This window comes from Scleropages formosus, chromosome 10 (assembly GCF_900964775.1).
Source record: "Scleropages formosus chromosome 10, fSclFor1.1, whole genome shotgun sequence".
NCBI classification, from domain to species: Eukaryota; Metazoa; Chordata; class Actinopteri; order Osteoglossiformes; family Osteoglossidae; genus Scleropages; species Scleropages formosus.
Window position 1 is genome coordinate 1,362,369 of NC_041815.1, and position 12,415 is coordinate 1,374,783.

A 12,415-nucleotide genomic window follows, 5' to 3' on the forward strand; every position below is an offset into this window, starting at 1 on the left:
TTATCTGTATTTGAAATCTTGTAATTTGTATTTGTGCGCTTATGTTTACTTTGTTACCTTTTGTGGCTAATTTGGTAAATGTAAGTTAGACAATGCCACTGCTTGTATTTTGTCTTGGAATGAATAATCTTAAAATAATCTACAAAAGGCTTACGCTGACACTGTTTGTAAGTGCATTAATAATTATCTAATTTAAATCAATTTAATAAACATTAAATAAGCTACCTTTGACCTGCAGTAAAGACAAAAAAAGCAATAATCGGAGGCCATGATAGAAACACATATTGTTGGTTTATTTTTAATGTTGTGTCATATAGTCAAAAGTCAGGTGTTATGCTCTTTCATTGTTATTCTAAACTTCATAAGGCAAAAATGCTTGTATGACTACATAGGAAAAAAAAATCTCTGAAATGAAAATACAAACAATATGGGTTTAGTAAGAGAAAAAAATGGTGTTTCAGCTTGTCATGTTAAATCCTTTATATGTCCTTAACACCATAATTCCAGGATAATAATTTAAAAAAAAAAAAGTCTAGCACAGAATTTATGCATAACACATGCTGTCATTAAATGTTTGAGACTGATTCAACTCAATGTTTACGGATAGTATTACAACACGACTCCTCACATGAGAATTAACAATACATAGAATATTTTATTTGCATGTTACAGGGCGATAAACACAATTGTACCATTAAGATATAATGTTTTAAGCTGACTTCAAAAAGGTTAACTTACCAAAGCATTTCAATCCACTTTTAAATACAGAACACAGAAACCAAAAACCTTACTTTTGTATTCTCAGTGTACCTTAGGTGCATTATCAATCCATTCCAGAAATTGACAGAGATGATTTCACATTTAGTAAAAGAAAATGAATAAAATTTCTTACAAAAGGAAGATCTGTTTGTAAGTTCCATTTTTGTCAAGAATGGTGTAATTACAGGTCTGGTTTTCACATTCATTAATAGTCTTTATTTTAGAATATGAACTTATGTTACAAATGGATTAAGACAAATTTCATTTATTTTACAACACTTCCATTTCCTTCTTCAGAAAAAAAAGAAAAAGAAACTGTATATTACACCGTGTTTTTGGAATTATTCTTAAAGGGGTGATTTGGTGGAAAATATTTTAAACTTTCAGAGCAAAGTCCTGCACCACTGTATGCTATGATGTTACTAAAGTATGTGCATGCATTTCAATAACTACATGAATTAGTAATACCTTACACATGAACAAAGAAAAAAAAAGATTAGACTTTCATCAGGAATGAATGTGACATAAAAACAATGGAATCTTTTTTCCTTTCTGTTTATAAAAGATATTTTGGCAAGGTAATGAACTAAACTCCTATTGTGTTGTGTAGGTTTTGCATTCCCAAACATTATCACTTTGATAGAGTATGTAATCAGAACTGTTTCTATTTGTTACTAGTGAGTACCACATACAGCTAAAAATAATTCCAAAAGACTTATCCTTCTGTGACAGCTTTTGGAAGGAAGCTGTGGGCATTGCTCCTTTGGAAAGGCTTGATGGACATGTTTACATATAATAACAAAACAACAGAAAATAAACACAACAATGTCTCATAGTCTTAGTTTCGGATCCAATAGCATTCATGAAAAACTAATTTCAGAAATAAGCTATTTTAGAGGAAGAATGTATTTTTAATCTATTTTACAAGGGTTGTGTTGTTAACGTATTCCAAAAATTTGGAATTGCTACGGAGAATGAGGCCATGATTTTTTTACTCTTACATGAAATATTTGTATTTCTTTTCTGAATTAAATTGATCTGATTTGGAAAAGAAAACCTAATTGCTTTACAGTACATTTGTAATAATGATTACACTTGGTTTTGGCATTCAACTCATGGTTATGCCAATGAACTTGTTTAAGACATAATTCACTGATACAGACATTCTATAAGAAATTATACATTTTTAATGGGGTAAATACCTAAAAGTTCAGGGTGAAGCTATGTGCATTATGAAGGGTAAAGAAGCACATAAAATAATATTGCTGAACTATTTTTTAAAAACATTATATTCTAAAGCTCTTTTAATTACATGGTGCCAAATTATGGTACCATTGACTAGTACAAGGTTATCATCAACAAATTACTAATTTAATTAGAAACATGGACAGATATTAAATCTTTTTTTTCTCTGTAAAGACATTGGAATCAAGTATATACACTATTAACTGAGCCGACAGAAGGAAAATGGACACTGTGAATTCCATTTCATACACAAAAAATTAAAAAAATCAGTTTTTCTTCAATCATCGGCATCATGCACTCAACTCCTAGATATACAACGTTACTAAAAGAAAATACTAAATGTTGATGGTGTAAATAGAGAGCAACTCCTGATGCTAAATACAGCTTGCCATGAAGAAACTGTTCAACATACATTTTTTATTCAATAATACAAATTTCATACGTAATTATGATTACTATTGTTGTCATTATAGTTAATTCAACAGCTAAATTTGTCTTCCTTAAAGAAAAAATACAAAAATTCATTATATACAAGTTTTACTTGGTAAGTCCTTACTCTTAATACGTAACCCCTCTGCTAAAAAAGCATCAACCTACTGTAATCACTTGAAGTATTGATTGCCTCACCACTTGAGCCCCCACACTAGGCTTTATCCTCTCTAAAACAACAGAATTCTCAATTTTCAAGAAAGCTCTATATTTGACAAAGAGGGAATTCAGAAACTGGCAACAAGCAGTGTTCATGAGATACATCAGACAGTATATACAGCTCTTTATACTTAATTTAGATGTTTATATGACTATGCAACTCTACCCCAGTTTTTTTTTACTCTAACTTTTAAACTACATGTCTATAGAACTGTTGCTCAGTTTCTCATTTTACTCTTTCATGAACAATTATGGCATCTTTATATTATTATTGTGTTTTTGTTGGTTTCTTATCCTTATTTGATTCTGCTACGTTTATATTTGGTAGCTGCATTTTTTTTAATGTAGTGCACTAGCTTCAATGAACCTCACAAAAAACATTTGAGAGCACACCGTAAAACAAGCTTGAAATTGTAAAATTATAAAGAAAAAAGCATTGTAGCTATCCAGGACAGCTATACTTCACTTGAAATTCCATCCATATCTAAGTTACTTAATTGTTCCATTTGTCATATTATTGATGGCGTATAACATTCTTTCCTGCTAAAACCGTTCTTAGAATAAATGGATAATGCAACTAAATGACTGACAGCAATAAGCAACATTAAAGCAAAGTAAAATGCTGTAATAAATGGCCCTTATAAACACTGTTGCTCCTTAAGTAACCTTTCTTCTTAAAGACTAAAACATTGTAATAGCTCATTCTTTTATATATTTTCGGTGCAAGAGCGCATCAGGTTGTTGTAACATGATACAAACAGTCTCAATGCAATTTTGCTGTAATACTGATGGACGACTGTGGTGTTATTAACATTTGAAGAAAAGGCAGGTGACGGAGGCCAGAAAAATCCACAGTGACTGGGTGAGGCATGCAGAGCCACTGATGTCTCTCCCTGTGCCCGGTCCTGGAGAAGAGAAGAGAAGAGAAGAGAAGAGAAGAGAAGAGAGAATGTGATGTTAAATAGCTGCAGACTGTTGACTGTCAGCTTTATTTGGGCCCGAGACTGAGAGTCTGGAAGGTAATCCTTCTACTTTATAACAACAAGAGCCATTACCTACAGTTGACATGGAAGGATGAAAGCTATAGAAAAATAATACAAAAAGCAGTAAGTTCACAGTAGACATGCCTGGAAATATTGAAACAACTCTGAGAGGTGAAAAAATAAATGTAAAGAAAGGTCAGTTAAATCAAGTGGCCTAAATGTGTACAATGAATCATTTATTTATTTTATTTTAAAAAGCAAAGATTTAAATTTTTTGTAAACAAACAAAATTCAATCACACTCATGCGGGGTCGTGGCGAGCCGGAGCCTAACCTGGCAACACAGGGCGCAAGGCTGGAGGGGGAGGGGGGACACCCAGGACAGGACGCCAGTCCGTCACAAGGCACCCCAAGCGGGACTTGAACTCCAGACCTGCCAGAGAGCAGGACCTGGCCAAACCTGCGGTGCCACCACACCCCCTCAACAAAATTCATTTTACCAAAATTTCAGGAATAAACATGACTTCCAGTAGTGTCATACCTTCTGGGCTGTGAGTTTGAATGTGAATTCAAACCTGACTGAGCAGGCATGTAGTTTGCATGTTCTCTGGATATTTGGGTTTCTTCTGGGTGCTCTAGTTCCCTGCTACAGTCTAGACATGTTTCAGGAACCAACTGGAGGTTCTACATTGCCCTTACAGTGGTGGTGTTACAGTGTTTACACTGAGGGTGTGTTACTGCTCTGAGACTTAAAAGAGGCCTTAAAACTCCATTAGCATTTTACAGTACACTAGACCTATATCCATTCATCCATCTTTCTCCGCTTATCCTGGACTGGGTCGCGGGGGCAGTAGTCTAAGCAGAGCTCCCCAGACTTCCCTCTCCCCGCAAACCTCCTCCAGCTCCTCTGGGGGAACCCCAAGGCGTTCCCAGGCCAGCCGGGAGACGTAGTCTCTCCAACGTGTCCTGGGTCTGCCCCAAGGCCTCCTCCTAGTGAGACATGCCCGGAAAACCTCCCCAGGGGAGGCGTCCAGGAGGCATCTGGAACAGATGCCCGAGCCACCTCAACTGGCTCCTCTCGATGCGGAGGAGCAGCGGCTCTACTCCGAGCTCCTCCCGGGTGATTGAGCTCCTCACCCTATCTCTAAGGGTGCGCCCAGCCACCCTGCGGAGGAAACTCATTTCTGCCGCTTGTATCCGCGATCTCATTCTTTCGGTCATGATCCAGAGCTCATGACCATAGGTGAGGGTAGGAATGTAGATTGACCGGTAAATTGAGAGCTTCGCCTTACGACTCAGCTCCTTCTTCACCACAACAGACCGGTACAGTGACCGCATTACTGCGGATGCCGCACCGATCCATCTGTCAACCTGCCGCTCCATTTTTCCCTCACTCGTGAACAAGACCCCGAGATACTTAAACTCCTCCACTTGAGGGAGCAACTCCCCCCTAACCCGGAGGGGGAAATCCACCTTTTTCCGACTGAGGACCATGGCCTCGGATTTGGAGGTGCTGATTCTCATCCCCGCCGCTTCGCACTCGGCTGCAATCCTCTCCAGTGCACACTGCAAGTCTTGACTTGATGAAGCCAACAGGACCACATCGTCCGCAAAAAGCAGAAACGAGATCTCGCGGCCACCAAAACAGACACCCTCCGTTCCCTGGCTGCGCCTAGAAATTCTGTCCATGAAAATAATGAACAGAATCGGTGACAAAGGGCAGCCCTGGCGGAGTCCAATATGCACCGGGAACAGGTCTGACTTACTGCCGGCAATGCGAACCAAGCTCCTGCTCCGGTCATACAGGGAACGAACAGCCCGTAGCAATGAGCCCTGAATCCCATAATCCCGAAGTACCTCCCACAGGATGCCACGAGGGACACGGTCGAATGCCTTCTCCAGGTCCACAAAACACATATGGACTGGTTGGGCAAACTCCCATGAACCCTCCAACACCCTAGTGAGGGTATAGAGCTGGTCCAGTGTTCTACGGCCAGGGCGAAAACCGCATTGGGAGGGGACACACACAGGACAGAACACCAGTCCATCGCAAGGCACCCCAAGCAGGACTCGAACCCCAGACCCACCGGAGAGCAGGACTGTGGTCCAACCCACTGTGCCACCGCACCCCCTAAAAAGAAATCATTTTACCATTAAGTCCGGACTATTACAACTGCTCTGGAAGCTTTTAAACACAGTGTCATAGGAGACCGATACGTTCAAAATATCATACACTGCAAGCTCTTTTTTCTATACACTTTGCCCCTTACTCTCTCATCATTTAATCTCAAACTATGTTGGTGTTTTATTTTGTTGTTCCTAGGTGGCATGGTGTCACAGAAAGTGCCTCACGGTCCTAAACATGAATTTGAACCTCAATCCGTCTATACTGAATTTACATGTTCTCTCCATCTTTCGCCCAGGTGCTTCAGGTTCCTCTCACAGTCGAAAGACATTTGTTTCAGGTAAACTGATGAGTCCCTATGTGTGTATGTGTGTGATTGCCCTATGATGGAGAGTGTGTCTGTCATGACCAACAGGGACAATACCCCTAGAGACCAGAGGAGGCACCACTCAGTACCACGAGCCCAGACCCCTACACCTGTTTACAATCTGTTGAAAGGCACGATACCGGAGACCAGATCGCGAATTCTTAATCAGTGTTCCATTTGAGATTTCCCTTGCGAGGCCCCCCTCCCATTCCATAGGTGTTTATGTTTCAGTCCCAAATGCCTGTCCCATCTACTCCTGCCGTTTGCTCCCCTGGCCAGGTCCAGTGTTCCAGTCCAGTATTTTGTCACACCATTATGACCTTACAGCAAAATCCATCCGTACCCATCCGGATGCAACAGAATTCCTCCACGCGCACTGTACTCCCCAGGGGGATCGGGACCAGAATGCTCTACAAGTGCTCTTATGGATGGATTCTGTTGCCCTTTCATTGTTGTAATTTCTAAATACTTTTTCTTATAGGCTGATGTCTTAGTATTGCTCTTCTATTTATATTTTGTCTTTTAATAAAATGTTTAACTTGCTGGTATTTACATTTATTTACGTATTTAGCAGATGTTTTTTTTTCAAAGGGACTTCTAATGAACTCTATGTAGTGTTATCAGCCCACACACCTTATTCACCAAGGTGACTTGCACTGCTAGATACACTACTTACTGGGTCACTTATCCATACATCAGTGGAACACACTCTGTCTGTTAGTCACACACTATGGGGGAACCTGAACAGCATGTCTTTGGACTGTGGGAGAAAACCCATGCAGACACGGGGAGAACATGAAAACTCCACAGAGTATATTTATTGTACGTTTCTTTATAGCACATATAGTAATTTTATATTTTTTAATTGTAAATTTGCTTATGGTAAATAGTTGAATTGTGGGTAAATTGTACATAAAGTGTTGAACCTTACTGTGAGAGAGAGAGAGAGAGAGAGAGAGAGAGAGAGAGAGAGAGAGAGAGAGACTATAGGAAACACGGTTCTCGGACTGAGAGCATTATTTTCCTATGTGCCGGTGTTCAAATAAACTGTTCATGATGAATGCTGCCTGTTTGTCCTTCTTCATCCCATCCAAACCCAGAGTGCTGTGTCACAATATTAATCGTAATGATCATAACTGTATTAACTTTGCAATTACTGCAATGACCTGTAATGTTCATAATTTCTCTCTGCTGCTATTTATAAGAAATGATTTGGGATATATATAAAAAAAGAAATCAAACCACATAAGTCATTTGTGATGATATTGCCTTTCAAGAGCACTGCCTGTGTTCTATCTTTCACAAGTTCTGTGTAAGGCTTTCCCTTACTTTTTTGCTTGGATCAAAACATTTCTGCTGGTTTGGTGTGTTTCTCATGTATTTTGCATTGTAATGTCTTCTCTCGAAAGACATTTCTCCTGAGCTAACAACATGTGAATTTTTTGATCCAAATAAACTTTGCTCGTAACTCGGGAATAAAAGGATCCTTTGTTGTGAGGGACACCGGTAATGGAAAGGAAGACCAGGTAGATACTTAGGCTTCACAATTGCCTTTACCTTGAGTGCAGCTTCTCCTCAGTGCTCACCCTACTTATGCATCATTCTGTTTGATGTAGTCTGTGCAACTTCACACTACTGATGAAATACAGAAGTCATGCTCATCTCAAGGTATAACTTCACATCCAGTTTTAATTCTACATGTAAATGCAAGACGTTGTTCAATTTCTTTTTATGAACCTAGTACAGGGGGTGCAGCGGCACAGCGGGTTTGAGCCCTGCTTGGGGTGCCTTGTGGTGGACTGATGTCCCATCTGGGGTGTGTCCCCTTCCCCTCTGCCCTGTGTTGTCAGGTTAGACTATGACCCTGCTCAGGAGAAGAATCACACATGTATATATGCTGTTTTCACATCTTTACATTGTCTATTCAAATGGATCCGTGCAGAACACAGTGCATCATGTTATACCATGTGAAACAACACATGGAGTGACTTCCAAACTTTGCTGCTGTTGGAATGCACTGCTCTGTGAATCAGAACAATGTGCGCTGTATTCATACTCTTCCAAAACTTCTAAGTGGTACCGCAGCCTATAAAAAGTTCACAATCCGTGTCATAATTAATTATCAGATACAGAAATGTTTAACATTTAAAATAAAGTCTCTGAAAACCCTGAGTTGAAGTTCACTAAAAAGCCACAGAATAAGCTGAAAAATGCTGTGCTAAGATGATCTCCATCATTGCTAAACTGGAACAGATTAGAGAGGAATTTGCAAAAAAAAATACAAAATATCAGTGTCAAATACTTATACAGACAGACATAGAAAGACTCACTGCTGTAACTAAAGTAAAAGGATTTCAAAGTATTTACTTAGCTGAGATTACTTCTGTTAATAAGAAATGTTTTTAGTGGAATCTACTGCATTACTGAAGAGCTAAAGCACTTCCGTGGATCCAGGCTATAAATGAAACAGATAAACACCAGGAAAATGAATGCTTTCTGAAAGCAATATATAGTTGTTTTAGTGGTCTACAATAGTACTCATGTACTAAGTAACATGAGTAACACATTAATAGGAACACGAGGACCACCTAGTGACAAAATGAGAGCACTTTTTTGTAATTCCGAGGCATAACGCATTGAAACAGCGTTCAGACGTATATGTTTATAGCTCCATCTGTGTGTCTGAACCCATAAAATAAGACAAAATGTCTTAAACACTTGGATAGTTGTATACTTGCAGCCATTAAAAATCCAGTTACTGCACTTCTTTACTAGAACCGGACCATATCAGCCTTATGAAATTACATAAAATACCAGTGTTGTATAATCCCGAGCACTGAATGAACTCACTTAAGTCTAAAAGGTTTCTGTTGTTTTGATTCCTCAGATGATTTGCTTGCATGGTTGGCCTAAAATGAATTTCAAGATTTCTTAAAGTCTCCCTCCCCTACTGAGTCTGTGCCTTCCCAGGATTTTTATTTTAAAGGAGACTACATTCTTGCTTTAAACTAAATTTCACGTTATGTAGCTGCCTTTATTTTATTTGAACATCTGAGTTCCATCTGTGGAGCTACCGTAAAACATACAGGGGCTGTGATTATTTAGGATTTCGCCAAAAAGTACATTTAAAGGCATATTTAAACATTTAAATGCACATACTGTAGGCATACATTTTTTAAACATAGGGGCTTTGAGGATTTCTGTCTCACACTGGCTGGCTGAAAACTCTGATAATTCCGCAGATGAAAAACATATACATAATATATGTGATCGTCCTTGATTTCCTACAATACCTCTCCTAATACATGCTCCAAGTTCAGTGTGTATTTCCTTTCATCTGATCAGCTTACTGTTGCAGAAGTCTTGCACAATACCATACTCCAATTTATAAATGTAGGAATATATAAGTACATACACGCATACATATCGTCCATGTCACTGCATGCAACGACTGACTGTTACACACCGTATTGCAATACTACATCACGTGGTAATGGGTTTATACTCTTTTCTGTTGGGTAAAACCTAATTACCGTTCTAATGACGCTGTTGGTGGAATAAGCAAATGTGTTTCAGTCAGTGTCATCATACACTGCAAGTAGTTGGTGAGGAAACCATGCAAATAACTGCAGTGTATTAGGAGGCTGCATGTGTGAGTAGATCTTTCAATAACAGCACAGGGCATCACATTCTTCTTCCAGATGACACATTTATGATTTTAGTGCACAGCTCTACATACCTACTGAGTGATTTTAAGGCTGGAAAATCATGACCAGGCTTCATTTCAGTGACTGCTTCTCGTGCAATACTAGTAAGATCTTTAATTATCCTCTGCTTTTATGCATGGTTACTTCCCTCTGGAGCTCTGTGAGGTGAGGATGTGCTGTCCAACTGGAAACTCTAGCTTTGTCTGTGCTCTGTCAGTGGCACAGTTTATATGAAATATAAAAGAGGACAGGCTTCACATTTCACAGGGAGTGTTCCTGGCTGCAGGCCCAGAAGAATGCAGGAGCAGATGCTCAAAGATAAGTCAGAGCACACGGGACCCCACCTGTCCATACTGGGCCGCTGTCGCCACCCTAAAGCCAGATCTGAGATGTTGGCTTCTTGTCATTAACTGTTATTTTGTCTCTGTCTCACTTCAATTACTGTAGTTGTTAGAGCCTTGCAACTGATGGACCCTGGTTTGAATCCCCCCTGCCCTGCTCCTTACCCCGGCTACCCGCAAACAGACTGTAAGGTAGGATACAGAAGTGGTTCACCATGGTCTTATTCCACACATTTGGACTGCAAGAAAAAAACCAAGGTGAACATGGGGAGAACATGAAAACTGCACAAAGACAAAGCTGGATTCATAACCAAACCTGAAACCACAACCCAGACACCAGGGCTACCTGCTGTGCCGCTATGCTACTTAACTTGAATAGCCCCAGGGAAAAAAGTACATAAATGAGCAAATATTTGTCAACAACTCAGATACAAACATATCATTGTAACCAAATGAGTAAATTATATTAAAGTAAAACTGCAGTCTACCCTTACAAAACCCCAGCAAACTATATTTTGAATAAAGCAGATTAACTGAGAAAAAAAAAAATTACAAATATTAAGAAATGTTGTAATACAGGGGGTGTGGTGGCGCAGTGGGTTGGACCAGGTCCTGCTCTTCAGTGGGTCTGCGGTTCGAGTCCTGCTTGGGGTGCCTTGCGACGGACTGGCGTCCCGTCCTGGGTGTATCCCCTCCCCCTCCGGCCTTACGCCCTGTGTTACCGGGTAGGCTCCGGTTCCCCGTGACCCCGTATGGGACAAGCGGTTCTGAAAATGTGTGTGTGTGTGTTGTAATACATATTATAATATTAATTAATTTTCAACATTTAAGTTTATATTAATATATTTGCCTTGTTTTTTAATTAAAGTAATGCAATATAGGGAAACACAGTGGTACGGTGGGTTTGGCCTGTGCCCGCTCTCTGGCGGGTCGAGGGTTCAAGTCCTGCTTGGGGTGCCTTGCGGTGGACTGGTGTCCTGTCCTGGGTGTGTCCCCTCCCCCTCCAGCCCTGTGCCAGGCTCTGGTTTACCGCAACCCCGCTCGGGACAAGTGGTTTCAGTCTGTGTAGTGCGATATAATGGAGTGTATCCCCTTTGAAAAACTGACATTTGATTTACATGAAAATTCTAATGAATTCAGGAATATCTGGACACCCTTCTGGAAGTTATTAGAAAGTGCTTACATGACGATACCTGTGATAAATTGTAACCTTTTGACCCTGAGCCCTATATGTATGTAGACATATTTGTAGTTTGTTGCTGTACTGTCTATCTGTATGCTGTTTTGATGCTGTGTTGTGAATTAAAAATAAAAAAATGAGAAAAATCTGCAATCAGACCCAATTCTGAGCTCATGGAGCTACCAGAGAGAGGCTTGACAGTCAGTATAATAGGAACACGCTCTTCACAAACAACACACGTCTTCTTAACAGCATTTCTCTCCACGGAAACCTTTAGTAAAAGGCAGAAGATTTGTGTATTTTCAAAAGAAACCTGAGATATTTCAACAGCAGTCTCAATAAATACACTCCAGACAGCACCATGCAGTACCAGAACACTAGGGAACTCCCCCAGGTCTCTCTAAGCCCCCCTTCTTCCTACAATGGTTAGGGGTCACCCCTTGAACTCCCCAGAATTCCCCCGTGGCAAACTACGCATAAACAATAAACAACCAATCACAACAGAACACAAGACTATGTACAGAGATAGACACTAATAACACCTATTTACACTGAGCTATATCAGCTCCCCTCGGCGCCGTTACAACACTTTTGAAAGACTGGTAAAGTATTTGTGAAAGCAGTACATGTTGGCCACTAGGGACTCCTGGGGGGGTCGCTTGCACGGAGAGACGCGCCACTCCACAACAAGTTTTGCAGCTAAGCAAAGTAACTGTTTCTGTAATTTGTCGGGACAAGTTTCCGCTCAGATGCAGAGCGCACTGAGTTAGGGTGTCTTGGTGAAAAGACAAGGAGAAGATCGGGCGAACAGATCTTTCGTTGGCGGGACGCTGCTGACCTCTAGTGGCGGAAAATGGAACGTGTTCGCTCTCCATTCCGCGCTCCCCCGGCGTGTGTTTGACGCTATTATTGTAATTGCCCTCAGCCTTCAGACAACGGATCCAATTCGAGGAAACACCATTCAAACAATTTAGGATAATAATACACCAATTTTCAGCAGTTACTGCTTCTCCACGTTTGATCTTAGCCGAAAGGCCAAGAAGAACACCACCCCCACTACC

At 40.3% G+C, this 12,415-nt stretch overlaps 1 protein-coding gene and 1 non-coding gene across 4 annotated transcripts in view; both read right to left on the bottom strand.

The window, feature by feature from the left end:
- Nucleotides 1-2,122: 2,122 nt before the first annotated feature.
- lsamp (limbic system associated membrane protein) overlaps nt 2,123-12,415 on the bottom strand; it is a 796,753-nt gene continuing 786,460 nt past the window's right edge. For 2 of the 3 annotated variants that reach the window (XM_018765174.1, XM_018765173.1), the window contains one exon: nt 2,123-3,557. In XM_018765174.1, the coding sequence (XP_018620690.1) occupies nt 3,460-3,557 (98 nt within the window). In that variant the 3' untranslated portion in view covers nt 2,123-3,459. The remainder of the gene's footprint in view (nt 3,558-12,415) is intronic. The other variant, XM_018765176.1, reaches the window with a different exon arrangement.
- Nucleotides 11,562-11,675, bottom strand: LOC114911714 (U5 spliceosomal RNA). The gene has a single exon (XR_003797974.1). It is a non-coding gene; the product is annotated as a U5 spliceosomal RNA (small nuclear RNA).